Source organism: Condylura cristata, unplaced genomic scaffold, assembly GCF_000260355.1.
Source record: "Condylura cristata isolate star-nosed mole 26May11 unplaced genomic scaffold, ConCri1.0 scaffold00005, whole genome shotgun sequence".
Lineage (NCBI taxonomy): Eukaryota > Metazoa > Chordata > Mammalia > Eulipotyphla > Talpidae > Condylura > Condylura cristata.
Genome location: NW_004567106.1, coordinates 51464227 through 51486766, shown reverse-complemented (window position 1 = coordinate 51486766; position 22540 = coordinate 51464227). Strand labels below are relative to the sequence as shown.

At 35.6% G+C, this 22540-nt stretch overlaps 1 protein-coding gene across 1 annotated transcript in view; it reads right to left on the bottom strand.

The window, feature by feature from the left end:
* Positions 1-17042, bottom strand: part of MET (MET proto-oncogene, receptor tyrosine kinase) — a 71243-nt gene extending 54201 nt beyond the window's left edge. The window contains exon 1 of the mRNA XM_004677165.2: positions 15833-17042. Within this exon, the coding sequence (XP_004677222.1) occupies positions 15833-17035 (1203 nt within the window). The 5' untranslated portion in view covers positions 17036-17042. The remainder of the gene's footprint in view (positions 1-15832) is intronic.
* Between the last annotated feature and the right edge of the window lie 5498 nt (positions 17043-22540).

Genomic DNA, 22540 nt, shown 5'->3' with positions numbered 1-22540 from the left:
TTATTAGGAATAACAACAGAAAAAAATCGGTACATGTTGAGTATAGACACAAACATGGTAGCCAAAGTATGTGGTATCTAAGGTTGGTTGAATCTGTCGATGTAGTAGATATAAATTAAAAAAACAAAAAACAAAAAACAATAAATAAATGTGGAGTGAAAAAGTGGAGAGTATTGAGAACTTTCCTTCCTCCAACTTCTTGTTATTCTAAGCAGGTCTGAAATAGCCTCATGGCTTTTCTCAGCTGATAGGACCTCATAATAATCATGTTAAATAACATGTGCATAGTAGATTATGGTTTTCAAAGTACTTATCTCATCTGAGCCTCTCAGATGTCTATGAATTGGGTTGTTATGGTCATTATATTTCTATAGATGAGGAAACAGGGAGACTTGTCAGTAAATATTAGACCTTAAGTCCTAGTCTTTGATTTCAAATCCTATTATGTTTCTTACCTTTGGGCACCTACAGTATTTCTGAGAAACCCATACTCTAGGTAAAGTCTAAGGATCACTAGAAAATCGAAATGATCACTGCTGAAGGATGGGACTGGTTCTATGGCAGCTAGGATCTGATGAGTTGCATGACCTCATACAAATCACTTGATCTTTCTGAGTCTAATTTTACTAATTTAACAAATATTTGTTCATGGCATTTGCAACACTTTCTTAAGCACTCAAAATATAAATTCATGAAGTCCTCATCATAATCCTAGGAGAAAACAAAGGCACTGAGTGGCCACAATGGCAGAGTCAGGATTAAACCTAGGCCATCTGGTCCCAGGGTCTTTACCTTCACAAGAGACTCCAAGTTCCCAGTGTAGGGAGCAGTTGAGAGAACGATCTCAAAGTTCCCCTTCAGCTCTACCATGATGTGGGTCTGTGGAAAACTCCCCAAATCCAATGGTGAGGATGTTTAGGATAGTCACTGGCCCCCAACCATGAGGATGCTCCAAAACATAGAGACTCTGGATACATAAGCCTCTTCGATAAGAAATTTTCAAGGGTTATCCTTTTCTAAAATAATTATATCACATCAATTATATGAACCAATCATAAATTCCCTTTAAGATTTTTTTTTACACTCTTGCTCCCTTCATGATAAGGTTTTAACCCCAAGGTTTACAGACTGCTATAATGTTAAATAACAGTAATCACTTTACCACTCTTAACACCTCAATCACCTCAATATAATCTAATTAATTTAGTTTCTTTACTGTTTGAGTCCTTACCAGTTTTTTTTTTAATACCTGACTCAGACATATACCTTTTTTTATAAAAAGAAAACTGGAGTACTATATACCTCAATGTATTTGATTCAAAATGTTTCCCATAATTAACATTATGATGCATGCAGTGAATATGCAATTACATTTAATTCAGTATAATTATGTATGTGATATATTTAAAATACGATTCTTTAAATTGATCTATAGAACAGATTTAGCTCTTCTATAGATAAATCAAATCAGTCTTGCAGATAAATTTTTAAAAATGTATTCTTGAAAGATCTTTGTCAGTTCACTCAACAGTCTTCTTCCCTCTTCACCCATGACTAATCAGAAGCATTTTTATATAAACCTTATCATAATCAGAGTTTGAACAAATACAATAGATATGTAGTAATGGTTTTAAATACATTTCAAAATGCACAGTCCTCTTTGCCTAGAATATTGTTGACTGCAAAGCTCAAGTGTTTGGATTTTAGAAATTAAACTTAGCTGTTTCCCTAGATTTTATTCATGTGTTCTCTTCACCTTAGGAAGTGGAACTTCCTAAGTGGGACAAGGGTGAGGGAAGTGACTGAAGTAGAAGCAATGAGCATTTGAAATTCAGTGTCTGGTTATGGGTTCCCCACCCCAGCCTCTGGATATATTTTAACATTTTAAAGTTTGTACTCAATGCCTAAGATGTCAACATTGAAGGCTGGATGCTTTATAAAATGCAGAAAAGTCAGCTCTCTGGCAGGGAAGACCCCTCTCTTTATGGTTTAGAATATAAAAGTGGACTGTTAGGGTGCTGTGGTCAAATCTTAAAAGTCTGACTATCTAGTTTATGTGATGAGCCCAATATTGTGCTCAGTAACATTTCAAAAGAGAGAAGCCTCCTCAACACTCCGCTGTTATGAATTCTCCTTGATCATCTCCTCCTGCCTCACTGCTTCAATAGCCATGAGATTCATGAGAGCCTAAGCCCTCACTCAGAGTTCCAGCAGGACAGCAAAGTTGGGGAGCAGTTAAAGAAAGGTTGAGACTTCTCTAGGAGTTAGAGGGGAGATCGTGCTCTCAGGCTTTGTGTAGAGGCTCAGAAAGCAATGAACGTAGCATATCTAGGCAACTGGCCAACTGTGGGCTCAATGCTGGTGATTCATGAAGTGATGGATGTTGCCTCGTGGTCATTTTGCACAACTAGTCTATTCTCTTTTCTGAGGGCCAGTCCTGCCTCTCCCATTACCTTTAGGTCAAGTTTGAATATGCCACTGATGACATTCAAACTCACCATTTTTCTTTCCAAACGGACTCCCTCTTCTGGCTTCCTCTGTTTCTGTATGGCATCAAGTCACCCTTTTCCTAAATTTGAAAAGTCATCCACCTTAGGCTCTTCCTTTTATTTTGCTACTTTTATCTACCTAATAATTCTTACATATTTTTCTATTGGATTAAAGGAAAATTCATTCTTGGCCTCCTAATGGACATCTAATTTCCTTGACTCCAAAATCTTCATCCTCAAGTCTACTTCTACAACATCTTAGCATAATGTCCCCCAAACATTTTTAGTCATGCCCAGTGGTAATCACCTTAGTCTAGTGGGAAAGAACATGGGTCGAGAGCTGCCCTGCCCTTACCAGATTGTGCAAACTTAAAGCAGACCCAATCTCCAAGGCTTAGTTCTATAGTTGTAAATGGAAAAACACAGTCCTATCTAGTGGAATTTCTTGAAGTTAAAATGTGATGAATCCAGTACCAGCAATATATTAAATAGTCACATCCTTAATCAATTTAGTTATTCAAAAATAGAAATAAGCTGATGGATGTTTGGTAAAACATGGAGGTAAAAGATGGATGAAACAAGTCCTTCAAGAGAGGTGAAAGGTGGATAAAATAAGTCCTTCAATGATGCTCCAATATACTGTCTAAACCCATGTCTATATTCTAGCTGACATCACTGTCATTGTCTCTTACCCTTGTTTCCATTCTACATTGTGCACTTATGCTCTTTACTTATCTTCTTCCCTGCCCCTGATTAGAACTACTTATCAGAAACCTCAGTCTGTGGGCCATTGTTCTCTCAGGCCAAAGTTCCAGAGACACTTATCAAACTTGTTTTTAATCTTACTGCTTGCATCGATGCCAAATGCAGGAATGTTTCTCCACATACCAAGCTACCACTTGGCATTGATGAAGGGTACCACTGTGGCGTAAATATATCCCCATGACCATATTAACAGTTTATTGAAAAAACCTTTGCCCCTAATTTTACTCTTAAGCGGTATGTTAATTTGAACTTGAAATCATAAATTGGTGGTCAATAGTGAGTGCTTAAAGCATCCAAATGTAAATTTCCTGGGTTGGTGCTTCTAGCACCACTGTCCATATGCAGACAATATCATTCACTCAAAGGGGCAGTTCTTTTGAAAGGCTTAAGAAACAGAGAAGTTACTGACCTTTTTCATTTAAGGACCTTGTATTTCTCCAATTTTTAAAAAAGATTTATTTATTTATGCATACAGAGATGGGGTACAGGCCAGAGGTACAGGGGTGGTGAGAGAATTTACTGAGACAGAACGGGGAACAGAACAGACTGACTGACGAAGTACACTGCTGAGGGGGAGCAGCAGGCGGGTCAGGAGAGGTCTGCCACACCATGTGGATCACCTCTGGGGCAGGCAGGGATCGAACTCATGAGAAAGTGGCTTTAGCTTCTCAGTGCTGTGCTTTAACCCTCAGTGCTGTGCTTTAACCGCCAGGGAAGGCCCTATTTCTCCAATTTTAATGAAATACAAAGCTGTGGAATTATTTATTCTCCATTCCTATGTTTATCTTTTCTTCTCTTTTCATTTTTCTCCTTATTTGTTCTGATCCATCTCCATCCCAAAAGGTAGATGGAATGTGCGTGTGTGTGTATGTGTGTGTGTGTAAGGAAGAAAGCACAGTTAATAGTGAACATTTCTGCATTTCTTTCAGTCTAATTTAAGTTTTGGAAACTCCTCATTTATATAAAGATCCTGAGGAGAGAATGAAAAATGTTTTATCTAAAAGCTTTTATTAATTCTGATTCTCTTACGTTGTCTGAAATATGGGGCTTTGTCACATATATATGCACATATATATTTACTCATTTGATAAATATATATTTTGTTCGAGGTGTTGTGTTAGAAACTGGGGATGTGAAGATAAAAGCTATTTCTATAACTCCAAGGGGCTACTACAGGGACCAATGAATGTACTGTCACAAAGTGTGGTAAGAGATATGATAGGAAAAAGCTAAGGATACTACTTGAGTACTCAGAAAAGCACCAGCCTATTTATAATGGGGGTCAGGGAGAGTGAAAAGAAAGCTAGAGAAAATTTCATGGCGAGTGGGGTTCTAAAGGAGGAAGAAAGTGCTAACGTGACAAAGTAAGTGTTGAAGTAAATTTCAGACAGACTTAAGTAATATGTGGGAGAGAGACTGGCCGATTCTGGGATATATAAGAATGTTAAGTTGACACATATCCAATAAAGAATAATATCCAAAATAATACAAGAAACTAATATAACCAAATAGCAAAAAATCCAAATAACCCAATTAAACAATGGGCAAAGGATCGTAATAGATCTTTTCTCAAAGAAGAAATATAAATGCTAGCAGGAATATGAAAATGTGCTCAATATCAATAATCAGCAGGGAAATCCATATTAAAGTCACATCTAAATATCAAATCACTTCTGTTAAAATAGCTATTATCAAAAGGCCACATGACAACAAGTATCAGTGAGGGTGTGGAGAAAAGGAAACCCTTGTGTACTGCATGGGGAGTGCAAATTGTTGCAGCCAGTAAACAGTGCGGAATGTTCTTTGAAAAGTCAAAGCACAATTACCATATGATCTCGCAATTGCTTCTGTGTATGTATCCAAAGAAACAAACTTATCATCTTTGAGAGATATTTTTGCTTCCATGTTCACTGCAGCAGCATTCACAAGAGTCAGGACATGGAAACAAAGTGTCCATCAGTGGACAAATGCATCAAGAAGAGGTGGTACATATACAACACAATATTTCTGAGTCTTAAAAATAGGGAAATTCTATCATTTAACTTTCAGTCAAAAGATGAATAAGAGGGCTCTCCCTGGTGGCGCAGCCGGTTAAAGCTCAGCACTAAGAAGCTAAAGCCATTTCAGTGAGAGTTCGATCCCCGTCTGCCCTGGAGGTGACCCACAGGGTACAGCAGACTTCTCCTGTCTCACCTGCTGCTCCTCTCAGCAGTGTACTTGGTCTGCTGCTCCTCTCAGCAGGGTACTTCATGGATTTGCCTGCTCTGCTCCCCACTCAGATTCTGGTGAATCCTTTCATCACCCCTGCACCTCTGGCCTGTACCCCAGCTCTGTATAAAATAACAAATAAATCCTTAAAAAACAAAAAAAGACTAGTATACACTAGTATCAAGAACAAGAATGTCAGCATGGGTTAATGAATGTGAGAGGTTGTGTAAACTATTACTTAATCCCAACTGAAGATTTCCTGAGCTACTGGGAAACTGTTCAGGTTGATAGATAATATTAAGGCTAGAAGGAAAGAGTGTTAAACAATAACCTGGGGTTCAGAGTATAAGATAGGAGACTCGTTAGGACCAAGAAAGGTAAGATGAAGCTATGACATTATTGTCATTAAATTACTGTCTTGCTTTTTTGTTGTATGTGCCGAGATAATAAAATCTGACCATCTCTTCACTAGTTGCTGAATCCCTACCATATAAAGTATTAAATAAGGCATCTGGAGTTAACAGCTGGGTCCCAGGACCCAGAGAATGCAGGGAAAGCTTTCATATCTAAAGCTCACAAAAATACTAAATTAATATTTACTTATGAAAATCTTGGTGCTTACTTTCCAAATATTTCATAATCCTTCTCTTTTCATAAATTCATCTGTATTCAACTGGAATATTACCATCAGAATCAGAATATACTCAATATCATATTGTTTATACCACAGCTACCTTAGGTTTTGTAATAACGTGGGCTTTTCTTTTTTAATAGTTTTTTTTGTTGGGTGTGGTAACGTCTTGGTATATATTTTCCTATGACCTTCACTATCACAAATGGTGAAGTCTGAGATTTTAGAACGAAGGTTAAGTGTGTTTTCCTGTGTATAATCTACTAAAAAAAATGGAGCTAGGATAGGAGGCCTGGGCCATTAGCGTACGCGTACCCATGCCATATACCCAGGATCATAAAAATGTTGCTTTGCCTAAAAATCCTGTAATTGCTCCTGTTTTCATGAGCATTTGATTTTAAAAAGTATCTAGGTAGAAAATACAGTACTCATGCTCACAATTTTCCACCATATGTATAATTTAAAAATACAATTTTTAACAAGCAGATTCATATTTTAGCTTTCTTTGTACCTGTCTAAAACCTGTACTTTGATTTTTCAATCAAAGTAAGCAAGTTATACCTACTATTATTAAACTGCCACTTATATATTACCTACTGTTTTGCAAACACTGATTTATATTTGAACAGTAGCAAGATTGATCTTGTGCTTTGTCTGCCCTATTCTACTTGGAATCCCTTTTCTATGATTGTTTTGAAATGAGGGTAAGTTTAATTGAGAGAAACACTACCCGTTTTTTCCATATTAACTGTAGACAAACCCAATGTAACTGGCATTTCTCAAATTTCTCAAATTAGAATATTTCCCCATTAGTCTTACTAATACATTTACTGATCCTTGCTTACCATGATGTTGGAGGCACAAATAAGTTTACATTTAATGAATCATTAGACATGTTATAGTCTATTATAAATTCCTCTTTATTCATTTAATTCAGTACCTTAAGTAGCAGGAGCACCTAATTTGACCTCATATTCACCTTTATTATTGCTTTTGAGAACATTTCCAGAGTCTTGGATCTCCTTGTATTAGTGAATACATGAAGAAAAAAAGATTTCACCCCCCTATTTTCTATCCTGAGGCTTTGGATAACCCTCACACACTATTTACTCTTACAAACAATCTGCTATATTTACAGTTCTGGTCACTCTGCTGAAAAATATTTCTGCCTGTAATTACAGCCTTCAAGAAAGGTCATGTCAGTGACCTCTCTGACTTGTAGGCACAAGAACAAGTGCTAAAGATTAAATACCTTCTATTCTCTTGGCAAACTCCACTTCCTAGGGTCAAATAAAGTGAACAAAATGAACACAGAAAAAGGCAAGATTCCTCCTACATACTTTTCCCACTTACATTTCAAATCTTCATAGTTTGTGGAGATACTAAAATAAATGCTTTTAAAATGATGCAGTCAGTCATAAAAGATACAATTATAGATATGTTGAAATATAAATAAAAATAATGAATTCACTAATAGGTTCACCCAACCATTTCAGCAATTCGGATAGTTCTTATTTACTATGCAAATCAATAGACTTCAAAATCTTTTGGAGGATGAACTTGTCATGAGATCCACACTGTTGTCTGTGGTCTGCAAAGCATTATACTTAAGTATGGAAGCATATGACAAAGAGTCTGCCTTCTAAACTTACTTAGATATTTGCATGATTATATAAACATGATTAAAGAGAAAGGCAAGATGTGTCTGCAGCTGGAGATGTATTAGAACAACTGAAAAGCAGCACTAACTTGAGAGCACACCCCTGCACATTCAGCAGTGCTCATGATATCCTCGTGAGTCCTGGGAGCGCTTGTCTTTCCCTAGGCCCTCTCGGCCACATGATTCTCATGAGAGGAAATGGTCTAATATGGATACAGTTGTGCAGAGGACAGTAACAGATCCAGAAAGACAATGTGACTTGGCTCCACCTTAGTATCATACTCCCCTGAATTCTGTAAACTTTTATAATTTTGACAATTACAAAAGACCTTATTTTGTGTGTTTTCAGAATGATGATTCTCTCTGTTAAGTGACTTACTGACAGAGGATGGTTTCTTCCACCCCCAATGAACACCGGTTCTTCTAATAAATAGGAACCCAGTTTTGGCTACTGAAGAAAGGAGAGAGGGATAATAAAGAAATATGGATTGATAGAAGGAATATCTATTTTGAAAGAAACCAACTAAGTGGCATGAAAGGCAGGGAGAGTGAGGACCACTTAAATTGTCTTAGCTTCTAGAACTCTACAATTATCATTATATTTCATAAGGATCATCTAATAAAGAATAATTTAATTCTAATTAAATCAAAGACAAAACTTAATTACAATGATTAAAAAAAAACTGCTCAAAAAGTTAAATTCTCCAGCATAGTTCTACTTCCTATTATCTGTGTGTCTAAAAAAGAAAAAAAAAAAAAAACATCAGGACCCTTCCACCATCCCTTGTGGCACAGTGGGTTAAAAGCACAGCACTAATAAGCTAAAGCCACTTCAGCATGAATTCTCTCCCTGCCCTGGAGGTGACCACGTGGCGCAGCAGACCTCTCCTGACCCGCCCGCTGCTCCCCTCAGCAGTGTACTTCATCAGTCGGCCTGTTCTGCTCCCCACTCTGTCCCTGGTGAACCCTCTCACTATCCCTGCACCTCTGGCCTGTACCCCAGTTCTGTGTGCATAAATACTTAAAAAAATAAAATCAAACTAGTTAAATGTAGCAACATGCAGTAAAGACCTAAAGAACTTATGAAATAGTAATTACTATTAGCTTATAATACAGGCTATATACTTTGTACATCTACGAAAGTATTGCTTTAAACTAAAATTTTGAGTTTTACATAAAAGCTAACTTTTATTTTTTTTTAAATAACTTTCACATAAAAGTAAATGTTAACCTTTTACATAAAAGCTAACTTTTATGTAAAGGTTAACATTTACTTTTATGTGAAAGTTATTTAACTTTCTTTTTTAATATAAATATTTTAAATCATTATTCATTTTTGTAGTTTGCTATCTCTCAGGTATAGTTCCTTATCCTCTCTTTGGGGTGGTTTCTGGTAACTATACTACCAAATTTAGATATTCCTCCTCATTTACACTCACAGATTTTTTTCTCTCACACTATCTGTCATAATTTATCATGGTGTATTTGTTTGTTGGTGTGACTGACTGATTACTGTCACCTCCTTTCCTAGCTTGTTAGCTTCATAAAGACAAGAATCACGCCTATCTCATGGGTTAGGCACTCAATAAACATTTGTTGGACTTCTTATTGAATCTTGGTTGTATAAAGAAATCCCTTCCTGCCTCCTGCTGAAAACAGTAACAAGTTTTTGGTCATTTTATTCATTTTATAAATAAAGTGGTTATGTTTCTTGCACTTGGCTAACCTAATAAGATGAAAAAACAAGTGTGTAATGTAATTAGCTTAAAGTAAATGGAAAATATAGCACACTTTGTCAGGATAATTCTTAGAGATACTCATTTTTGCTATTGACTGTTATTGCATTAGTGCTTCTAATTTGCTTAGTGCATTAGCACTGAATATTATTGATTCAGAGCTAATACACCATTTTAATCTGCATATTTCCCATATCCTGTGGACCACTTCATCTAGTTTGATTAGTAGACTGCTAGATGCAAGTGGTAGCTGGATTTTTTAAAAAGACTTATTTATTCATATATATACAGAGTTGGGATACAGGTCAGAAGTGTGGAGGGTAAAAGGCAGAGTGGGGAGCAGAACAGGCAGATTGATGAAGTACACTGCTGTGGGGAGCAGCAGGCGGGTCAGGAGAGATCTGCCAGGCCATGTGGGTCATCTCCCTGGCTGCTTCAGTGGTTGCCATAGCTTCATAGTGCTGTGCTTTAACCTGCTGCACGACTAGGGAGGGCCCAGTAACTGGATTTTAAATTTAAAATTTCAGTAGAAAACTTAGTATTATATACATTTATACTTTCCTGGCACATGGACACATGAATAATCCATATACTTCCATAAAATCAGTTCTAGAAAAGAATGTTTTACAAATAAAAACTGAACTCAATTCACCTTTATCATGTAAAGCACAATTTGAAATATCACCATTACTTTAATGTTCTCTAACAGATGAACACTGTCATGATATGCTTACAAAAGACGAGTGAAGTCAGACTTCAGTCTGGATTCATGATTTCAATTTTTGTTTAAGTAATTATACCTTTCAAAAACTATTTCCCTCTATTTATGAGCACCAAGAATGGTTAAAATAATCCATTATGTTATATTAGTATGCATTTAAAGATATTTTTCTGTCCTGATGTTGAAAAACTAGAGACTATTTTGAAGTATAAAAGGTAAATACACTTAGTTTCTCCAAGATCAGTCTGGGTCTATGGTGAATGAATTCCAGAAGACCCCTTCCCCCAAGGTTTTATCAGCAAGTCATTCATATACAAATGAATCTGCCTAGAACTTTGAGTTAGGAAAACTATACAATTGGTATACTGGAATATATCCAGGATCTAAGAATTACTCACTATATTCACATAAGAAAAAAAAAAGTTAAATGAGGTTTAATGACTTCAGGAGTGGCTGAACTCATGGCTTCATTTCCCTGATAAATAAACTCTTTTCTGGTTGCTGGAGATGTGACTTGTAGCACATATATGGGCACTTAGTCATTCTGGACTCTGTGTGCCCACTGACTCAGTACCAATCCATGAATCCATGAATAAGCAATGGCAGAAATTTCCGGTAGGTCTTTCCTCCAAATTCTGACAGAATCTCATTTTTCTTATTAGAGTGAGGAGGTAGGAGGGCATGACCACTGATTAGAGATAAGTCTGATTGATGTAAGGTGCAACACCCGAATTTTGATATTTTATTCTGAGGGAAAAATCCATTATTACCGAAGCAGATTAATATTCTTATGAAATGCAGGAATTCACATGATTTCAGAAATCTCTAACTATTTGGTAGTTTAACAATGAAAATTCATGTTAGAGTGCTGGATTCAAAGTCCTAATTAATACTTCTTTTCTTTTTGCACAAATTCCTTGTTTGCTACACTAATTTTACCAAATGAATCTCCTTGTAGAAATAAACTGCTTAAGTAAAAGACATATTATACCACCTGTTTCAAAAGACAATCTCAAATTAAAGTGGCACAGGTTAACTCTTAACCTATCCATACAAATGGAAAATATTATTGATCACATCATGAATTAATATAATCCAAAGGTAAAGTCTACATACATTTTTAGTGACAGTTTTATTAATTATTTTTATTTCCTCCTAGCTTATCAGAAAAATGGCTTCTCTTTGCTTTTACACTCTTGTTTGAGAATAAGCTATGAAATAGTTTTAAGGACAGTTGGCAGGAGGAAGAGAGAAAAGCAAAAACTGTTAATGACTCATTATATAGTATGTTCTCTAATACACCCCAGGGTGTGTTAAATGATCTCAGAGAGTATTACAAAATTCTGGAAAGAAAATAATCTTAAATTCCTTTTAATAAAACAATGCTATACATGGGATAGGTAGCATGGAGAATTCACATAAATAAGTTAGGGAGCAGAGACTCCCTTACCTGGGAGAGAATAACAAAACGTTTATAGAAGGGAAGGAAGCAAGTTTAAATTAATAAATCCTACTTAGAAATTTTTATAAAGTATATCAAATCCTTATATTTCAAGGATTTTCTTCCTTGTAAGACTGTGCTTGTAGTTATAACATTGGGCATATGGCCAAAATATTTAGTGTTTAGAATAAAGAATCCTCATTACATTTTCATAACATTCTCTCATTTCTGAACACAGGAAGCAAAAAACCCCTGTAATCTGACTTCACATTTTTCATTCTTAATACAAAATATATTCTCTTGAGAGTGCTAGATTGTTTAAATAAGACATGCCAAGCCAGTGTAATTACATGGATGTTATTTGTAACACTGACTTCACATTTCCAGTTCAAATGGTGTGGTGTGGGAGATTATAGATATATGGCCTATAAAGAGTTATAAATCTTTGTTTATTTTATTAAATATTATGTGAAATGCCCTGAGGATGAGAGATCAATAATGCTCCTTGTGGTTTCCTGATGGAAGGCTGTAATTATTTTCTTCCATTACAACTTAAATGTAACCCAATTTTACTCATCTATCATCTTTATAATAGTAATAAAGAAACATCACCATATGTTTATTTTTCTGCCTATTCCTATTATTTCTTGTTTGCAACTTGGTTTGATTTTGTTTTCATTCAAAAACTGCTTTAACCTCTTTGCTTTCTTCCTTTGATGGCTCTCAGTGGTGACCCTTTTAACTTTGGCACTCTCTGAAACGGAGATGGAAAATTACTACTTTAAGTTTCCTTTATTTTGGGAAGTAGTTGGCTACTCTTTGAATTTGATATAAATGACATTTAAAAACAAGGAAGTTTGATACAAACAATCTCGGAGGTTGGCTTTTTCTAAAACTAAATTATCTGCAAAATCTTGAATGCAGACTATAACCAATTATATAAATCTAGTCTTAATATTCAAGGGTGTTTAGGATTTAAACTGGGGGAAAGGATCAAGCCTATACTTTTTAACTGGACTATCACACTGAGACAACTGTCTTTCTCTCCATTCCCAAACTGCCAATATTTCCCATTTTTCCTATTTCCTGGGGAGACAGGGTGGAACTATTAAGTCTTAAGAAAGACTTACACAAAATAAAAATCATGGGGGTGGACCCTGCAGAAGCCTTTCTCTAAAAGTGAGAGACCTTCATGAGCAATAGAACCAGAATGTGCTGCTTCCAGAAAACAAGCCTATAACTTGAATTTGCCTTTCTTTACACAGTATTCCATTTAATATGGCAGGATGTCCATCCAGGTGTGTCTGGCACCAAATAGCAAGTTTCCCCTTCATTGGATTGATCATCGTTCATTCAGATAAACAAAATGTTGAAAATGTTTGCTAGATCTATGTTTATTCTTTTAAATGCTTACTTAGACAAAACTTTTATAACGGATGGCAAGAAAATAGTGTGATGTGATAGTTTTATTTTCTAGGTAGGTGAGAGATGCTTCAAGAATCCTTTTGCTTCAATTTTGATTTAAAAACTTTCCAAGAGGTTTTCTTTTATTTCTCTTGCTATAACTTAGAGACAGCATCTTTGCTGATTTGGGATTTTAAAAAATTTCCCTTACTCAATACTTGTTTATAGAAAAGTAGGCCAATGTAATCAGACTTTTTTTCCTTTGGAGTCACTGTAATATTATTTTTGTAATAAGAATAAATCACTTATATTATTGAAGATTTCAGTTACTGTGCTTAAAATTTACTGAAATTTTAGTATTGTTTATCCCAAAAGAGAAGGTGAGGTTTTTGTTTTCTTCTCAAAATTGCGACTGTACAAAGTCTCCATATTATGGGGCATTTTCTCAACTTATTTTGAATAATAATGTACTGTTTGGGTAGTAAGAATTAGCTAAGAGAAACTTCAAGCAATTTTGATTTAGGATACTTATTGAGGCTCACTAATGAAAAAAAAGAGGTACAGATATCTAATACAGATTAAGTAATTATTTGTGGGTATATGTTCATAATTCTAAGTGGTGAAAATCATTATAAACAAACCCTTTAAGAATCACTTTTAAAAGCAACATAGAAAATGATATAACCAACACTAATGTTACATGAATGGGTACCTGAGGCTGGAAACAGCATCTGAGGTGGAATCACGGAGTTCTGAAGCATAAGTGACTGAGAGGTGAAGGGGATATGCCCTAGAAACTCTTACATGGTTCAAAAAAGAATATTAATGATGTCATCAAAATGAGAAGATGCATTTGAAAAGTTTTCACAGACGCGTTTTATAAAATGTGTGAGTGGAAAAGGCAGGATAACATGTGATCTTTAATGAGCAAGTTAGCCGTGATACACCTGCTGGACACCTAGGGTATAAATGACTCTATCTTTGTAATTTCTTTGTCTGAGTCTGTGATACAAACTCTTTTAACACAATGCAGGAAGCTCAGGGCAGGGCAGAAAACCCCTTCTGTGGCTGTGCTCACCCTCTGGGGGGTGTGAGGGGGCCCTCAGTGGAAAGTTACTGCTGCATCTTTCTAAGTAGCCTTGGCCACAGAGCGCACAACAATGCCCCCATAAAGATCTGACTGATTAGAGATATTAAGAAAAAAAAGTGCATGTGTGTTCATTAACCACTTTATGCTAAGATTAAAAACTCAATTCTAGTAAAGTGTTAGAAGGGTTACCCCATAGCTTGCCAAAACAGAATGGAATTATATTACTGCTTTTCAAACTAGTTTGATCTTGCAAACCACTTTATTTTTGTTGGTGACGGCTCTAGGTACTTTAATTTGAAGATGACGGTAGGAAATGACTGGTGATTATTAGAACAATCTAAGGTATATGAAAATTGTGCATAGTCTTATTCTTGGAAGAAGTTTGATCTTTAGTAATCAGAGTAGATAAACAGGCAAATAAATAAGAGGAGGTTTGAAGGTATTTGTCTTTATGGAATTTGGCTAGTGCAAAAGTTGGCTTCCCTTGTGAGAAGACTATGTTGGCAAGTTCCATCGTGTTTCCCACAAGAATTTTTGTGAGGGGAATGATAATGGTTTCAGGTGTGGCTGGTATATTTTGGGCGTTTTTCCTGGACAATAAACTGACATAAATTTCATTGGTTAATACTGCCTTTTTGTTACTTTTGGAACATTAAAAAAGTCAAAAAGGTAAAATAAAGTTATATGTGTTTTAAAACTTTCTAGAACCAACAAATGCTTTTACATCTGGAATGAAATGTAAAAAATAAAGGAAGGAGATATCAATATAGTCTCATAAAGTATAGTCTTTATAGAATTTTTAACAAAACAAGATTTAAATAGTAAAGTTGTGCTCTAGAGACCTCAGAGGAATTCCTAGTAGACCATTTAAGAACTTGTGTGTGTGAAGTAATTTATCGAACACAAGAAAAGTGTTATCTCTGGAATGCTACTAATATTTCACTTTTATTTGCTAATTCCAGGTTTCTAAAAGTCCTTTTGTTCTTTTCATTCTTCTGTATTTTCTAGTGGAGAAAAGGGGACAAAACATTCCGTTGCTTCTTACAGTTTGTTAGACTTATTAGGTATACACAAAAAGAAATTAGTCTCACTTAACATATACAGGTATTGTTATTATGTTTATTCATAAAAATTGGAGAGAGGAGAGAAAGTGTGTCTTAAGTTCACTACAAGGTAAATTCATTTCCCCATAATTATCTTTCTAGCTTTAGGAAAAGTTACTTGGAGTAACATCTGGGACACTATCAAGGAAGGTCAGAAAACTACTCATAAGGAAAAAAGCCTGAATGCCACAAATTAACTTAATTGTCTTATTCTAAATGTTGGAAAGACTCCATTAAAATCAATAATCATGTTTTACAGGGATTGTTGATTTGTTAAACTTTGTGTAAATCCTATCAGAGCTTCTAAAGTTTATTTAAGAGATCAATTTAATAATCTGAAGTGTTGGCAAAAGTGCAAACTCAAATTGTTAAAACATTTTTTTTTCTTTTCATTACCTCTTATGATTTTATGATTTTACTTTTAAGTGAAGGTTCAATTTCTAAATTTTATTGGGAAGAATTGGCAACATTTTCGATAAAGAGTGTTTATCAAGTACAGAAAAGTCCTTGCTGTTCTTTTTTTAGACTGCTACTTATTCTGATTTATACTTATAAGATGTGAAAGGGGAACCTGTGTGACTTACCCTATTAAAGCAGTGTTCATGGTTGGGTCCATAAAAATGCTGGAGACATCTCACATTGTTTTTGTTGACAATCTTGTTGAAGAATTCATTGATGAATTTGATGGGGAATGCACAGACGGCCGAGCGATTCATTGGTTCAGCAGAATCTGGCTTGCTTTGCGCAAACACCCCATAGAGGATGTCATCATTCAGATTGGCTCCTATCTGTTTAGCAAGATGGGCACCAGGCTTACTGACATATGCAGCTTGAAGAATATTAAACACTTCTTCCCTTGTGGCTCTCTTTCTTCTCTTTTCTGTGAGAATACACTCCAGTGGCATTTCCATGTAGGAATGCAGCCCAGAGTCTACAGAACAGAATCTGATTATTCTCGTGTGAAAAGTTTGAGCATCTAGAGTTTCCCGTTGGACTGTCAAAAAATAAATAAAATGGTTGCTTTCAAAGGCGTGGATGTACTTAATGGGGTAAGAATCTCGGAACTCGGGTAGAACATCAATATATGACTGATCTGTTAAAAACTTAAAACCATCTTGTGTTTCCTTTAGTCTTCTCACCGATATTGAATGCAATGAATGATCTGGAAGGTAGGAAGTGTTGATAGTGTTGCCCACGAAGAAGTTGATGAACCTCTCCTTTTCAGACAGCAGGACTTTGGTCCCCAAGGCACTTACCACACAGTCAGGACACTGGCTAGGCTCTTCATCTGCCTGTGGGGAGTACATACAGTGAACCTCTGACTGTATGTCAGCTGTGTTGCTCGGTGAAAGCACATGTCGCTGGCAGGTCCCTCTGTGAACACTGCCGCAGCTAATGAGTTGGTCATCATAGTACGTGTCAACAAGCAATGCCATGTTAATGTTATCTTTCCAAATGCCACCTGATGAATTGGCTTTGTGGCTGCAGTTCTGACATGGGATACAATCTGGGTGTTCCAGCACAGGCCCAGTCTTGTACTCAGCAATCTTTTGAAGATCTTTGTCATTTAAAACATATATGTAATTAATAGCACCGAGGTAAATGTGATGCTTGTGTAAAACGACATGTTGAATGGGCGTTTGCGAAGTGAAGTTTGGAAGCTGATACTTCATATTCACATTCATCTCAGACTTTACTAGTGCTTCTTTGCATTCCCCATTGCTCCTCTGCACCAAGGTAAACAGAAGCACAAGGATGCCAGGTGTCAGCACAGCAGGGGTTTTCATGGTGAGAAGTTAATCTGCCAAAAACACATTCAAGGCAAAAGCCATTTAATTGTCATTTGAAACAAAGAAGCAGCAGCTGAGAGATACCAGTTAAACTATTAGAAGCAAAGTTTCCTAACTGAAAGTTTTACATTGAGTGAAAACAAAATAACTCTAGCTGGTTTCACATAAAGATGCATTGTGCAGTTGGACATGACTCCACATAGCTTAATTTTAGAACTCCAACCATGAACAAGTAATTTTAGAGAACGATTATGAGATGCAAACAATGTTCTGTATTAAGGACACAGAACTACGTTAGAATCATTCGGCAGTGAAGTCAGAAACAATAGCAAATTCTTTCTTAACCCCTTGCTGGTTGCTTAATGTGGTTCAATATCTGTGGTTAATGACTAGGTTGATATTCAAACTTCCTCAGTTAATCAAGTAAAGGAATTGTGGTTCAGATTCATTTACTCTAGAAATCACAGCAGGCATTGTTTCCTTGGGAGCATGTAGAATTACTAGGCTAAATTTAGCTTCCTTTTGGAAGAAAACAATCCTACGTTCTAGAAGCAATATGATCACATGCTGTTTATAGGATTTTTTTTTGTAGAGAGGAAAGGTATAGTTATAATTTGGCTATAGTTGACCTATTGTTTTGAATAGACAAATGCTTAACTTAATGTCAGATCTGGGAACATAAAAAACAGCAAGTTGAAAACTTTGGAACTAAAGTCCTATTTCTCAGACAAAAAACATATTTTTCATTACCAAGTCAGAAGTTATTTAGTAAAAATAACATTTTTACATTGTGTTATATGCACATAGACAATATTTCTACTAGGAAGCAAGGGTGGATTTATTATCCAATTTTTAAAAACTTAAGGTGTGCTTTCTTTGGAGAAGCGTGGTAGGTGCAGTATGATGACACATGATATGGTGAGATGTCAACTTACCCCTAAATCATATATACAGTATTGTAACTCAATGTTACCATACTTAAAAGAACAAAAGTACACACACACAAAGCTTAAGGTGTGCAAGTTACAGAGTAGTTTGTCTATTTGGAGTAGTTATGAATGGAAATTAAACAGTCCTTTTAGAGGAGTCTCTAAAAACAGACATGTATTGTAATTATGTCAAAGACTAACCATAAGTTTACAAAAATCACAGCATTATGCACATAACTCTGAACTTGCAATATTGGAAATGGGAATGATCCCTATCTTCCAGAGAATATCGATGTGGTTGAGAGATAATACACAAATACAAATTACTACACCACACAACATTATAACCCCCTGCAAAGCACAGTCCAAATAGATAAAAGCTTCAAGAGAAGTAGGCATGGAACATTATGAGTATGAGAAATAGGATTCAGTTCACTGTGTTGGGGTCCTAGAGAGCAAGGACAATGTCTGTTTGGCTCATCATTCTATTCCAAGTACTAGGCATAGAGCCCAGAACACAGTAGGAACCAAATATGTTGAATAAATGAGTGAAGAACAATTAAGCAATAAGGATACTGAGGCATGATGCCTTTCCTTGTGAAGCTCACAGTCATTTGGTAGAAGCAATGGGTTGACAGACATCTATGGGGAAGCTAAGGAAGGACAGTCAAACCAGAAGGGAAAAGATGATAGCGCTGAATTTTGAAGGAGGATGAGAAATGGAAAATCCTTACAGGCAGGGCAGTTTGTGAATAAAGAGGCATAAGAGAAAACACCTGGCAAAAGTGAAAGTAGCTGAGCCTAGTACAGAGGGGAAAGCAAAGAGATAAATGAAAAGGAAAAAACTGTTGGAGAAATATTCCTAAGGAACAAAAGCCTGGAACATGGGAAATGTCATTATCTTTGAGAGAGGAGAAGAGGAGAAGCAGATATGCATCTGGGACAATGAAGGGGTGCATGGTATATAATAGTAATGTTCTAAAATGAGTTAGACTATATGATCATAGGGTAAAAGTGCTGGATACAGAGGAGGGCCTTTAGTGGAAAAGGTTTAGAATAGCTACAGAGGGCATGCAAACTGAGGTCAGCAAGAAATGAAAGAGAGGACTGCTTAGTAGCTCTGAGGGTGCATGTAAAATAAGACATACTGTATTATGACTACCTCTTCTCATTCCTGAGCTATGAAAGAAAACAAAAGCATAAGGTTAATGATTTATAGAATCCAAATGAAGGTATCTGATTGAAGATGCAGAGTTTGCAGGCTAGAGAACTGTAGTTGAATCACAGAGCTAAGCAAAGTTTCATTAAAGAACTGGAAGAAGCATAAACCATAAATAATAAAAACAATTAACATGTATTGAATGCTTACCATGTGCCAGGCATTCTGTTAAACTCTCTCATTTACTCTTCATAAACACCCTGTGAAGTAGGAAGTAGTATTATTCTTCATTGTTAGATGAGCGAACTTGCCAGAAGTCACACAGAACAAAATTGAGTTCCTGCCTGGCATCAGAACTTTACTCTTAAATGCTTCACTAGGACTGAAACATCTTCCCATGCTAAATTACTGGAGCACATAGTGGACAATCAATAGTTCTGGTTCTGGCCCTTTCTCTTTCTAGCTGTGTGACTTCAGGCAATTCATCTATCTCTGAGTACCAGTGTCCACTCCCCTCACACAAATGTCTTATATCTAAACGAGATATCATCTTTGAAAATACTTTGTGATACAGTGTTATATACCACATATCAACATAGATATAGGGTATTTTACTTGTTACTTTTATGTATATCTACACTGTTTATATGTAAATCTCACTGTACTAGAAAATTTTTGGTGTTGGTAGAGGGTATGACAAGGAGTACAACAAAAGGAGGACTTGGGACAAGTAGGTAAATACAAGCTGCAAACAAACCATAAATATTTATCTAAGCTTTCCAGAATATATTATGCATAAAAATAAATGTACTTCTAATCATGGTATCAATGTATCTTTGAAAATTGGAGACATTAGCCCAATACAATACTTATTGCTGTATTTTCTCTAGGAAAAAATAATAAAGGAAGAAAATTAATGAACCATTACTGCCATAAGTGGGGATGGGGGAAGCATTACAACCAATTTGCATCTTAGTTGCTACCTATTAATGTGGTGTGGAGGATGGATGAGTTTTTTTCCCTGCTAGGTTTTTTGAAGATCTTTTTTTTAAATATCTGAGGTATTACAATAAATTATATTTACAAAACAAGGTTCCATAGCTTAAGCTTGATACATAAGCCACTCACTCAAATAATTAGAATCTAAAAAAAACCATACAAATGTATTATAATTTTTTTGTCATCCTAATTAATGAGATAGCAAATCACAAGAAAACCAGCAGGAAAATTATTTTTCCTATTTAAGGAAAAAGACTTGCAGAACATACTGGAGGGAGTAGCCCAGTCTCCTACACTTTCTCTTGAAAGCAAATGGTGATGACTTTTTCAGGTTGAAAAAAATCAAAGAAGGGTTCATTTTTAAAGACAAACGAACAAGTAAACAAATGCCTAGGATCGACAGTCAACAACAGGATTTTAAATTAAAACATGGGTTTCTGTTTAATCCTCAGATAATGAGAAACCTTAAACACCCCATTTCCTTGATCATTTCAATTAATTACGTTCCTTCTCCATCAACAAAGATGTGTGTTGGTGAGACTAAGTCTTTTCTAAGAATTGTTCTTAAAAAATGGGGGGAGATCTTTTGAAAGTATTTGTTGCTGAGCAGTGCACCCTGATGACACTGGCAGTTATTGGATGACAGCTGAAGTGTCCAGTGCACAGACTGGAAACAGAATACAAGGTTTGAACTCCTAGTCTGTATGCTATTGGCAAATAAGTTCTAAGAGTCTACTTTTTCTTCTGAATATGGGAGTGATTACAGTACCTAGCTTACTTAGAGCAACTCTTAAGAGCCATTAAGTTAAGGCATAGGAGCCATTAAAAACAGTGCAATTGTGCTCTACTATAGCCTGTTCATATCATCAATGTTTTTCTGAGCACCTACTAAATTCCACATACTGTGCAGAGTGCTGAAGACACATAAATGCTTGTCAATCATGATCATTTTTTCATAATGTACTTATGATCTTGAGTCACAGCATGGAGGAGAAATGAGATTTAAGTGTGGTAGTATAGCAAATCAGTTGTCTGACCAAAGTAGGCACTAATTTCTTTGGCCTTAGCTATTTTCTTATTTGTAAATTATGGTAGTGAAATAGTCTTATGCCAGAGCCTTCTGGCACAAGCAGACAACCTAGAATGTGTATCTTTTCCTAACTTCCATTTAGTGACCTGTCTTGATACTGAAATTGGCCATCATGGGAGCATTTACACCATCGAAATTGGCCAACACAACAAACCAGGGTTGAAAGAAAAACAACTGTCAGGATGGTTGTTAAATATTTATAAGTGTACTCCTGGGTTGTGGTAACAAACTCAGAAGTTATTTTCACCTTAATAATTTCTAACCCTGAGAATGTTTTTCTACAATTATATTTTACTCCAATATCATTGGGTTGGCACATACTGCTTTCTCATCTCCATCTATATAACCTGCTAGGTTGGACAATTTTAATATTTGTATTGGTAGTGACTCTATAGTTTCTCTATAGAAATATTTCCTCATATTTTTTTCTTACGACATTTATTCCTATGATGTGTTTGGATTAGGCTTTCAGTATAGAGTGGCTTTTTTACTTTTGTGCTTTTTTCTTTCTGAAATAGTGCTAACCATTTAACCAACTTTGAGTTCCCCACTAAAAGGAACACATAAAGATGATTCAAACAGACTGACTAATTCGTTCTCTTAAAATGTGCACATAGCAGGTGAACTGAATCATCTATAAAACATTTTTTTTTTTCAGTTGAAACTTCCTGGGAGTGATTATCTCAATAGCACTACAGTCATAAACTACTGGTATTTAGTGGTATTTCCTTTAAAGAGGACTGCTTTGTTAGCTACACATATTAGCGTAATCATAACACCCTGCCTACCATCTATCTAACTATCTAGTTTTCTCATCAAACCAACTTACGTGGTCTTTTCATTCCCTAGATATCTTGCAACATATTAAATTCTCTAAACATTTATTGAGTAAGCTCCCTTTGCCTGTTACCTCTACTAGCATCATCATCATTGTCTAATCATCAACAAAACCCTGTCATAAAGCATTTGTGTATTAAATTCAAAAATTAAAGAAACAACTGATTTTCAGAAAGGATTAGAGTAGGTATAATGGAAAATATTTAATTTATTTTTTTTACATCATTCTTCCTTTTGTGCATTTTTTTCATCACAATTGTAATCCTTGTAGGCTTCCCACCACTGATTGGAAAACATTTTATAAGAAAAAGGCTTTCCCAATGCTGACATGGTGAACTTTGTTTTCATAGAAATAATAGTTTATATAACAAGCGCTTCATAGTTTATAAAATACTGTCAATTACATCATTTCTTAAAAGCTGAACATTATTCCTGTTTTTAGATGATAAAACAGGTAGTCAAAGAAGATAAAATATTATCTAAATGTA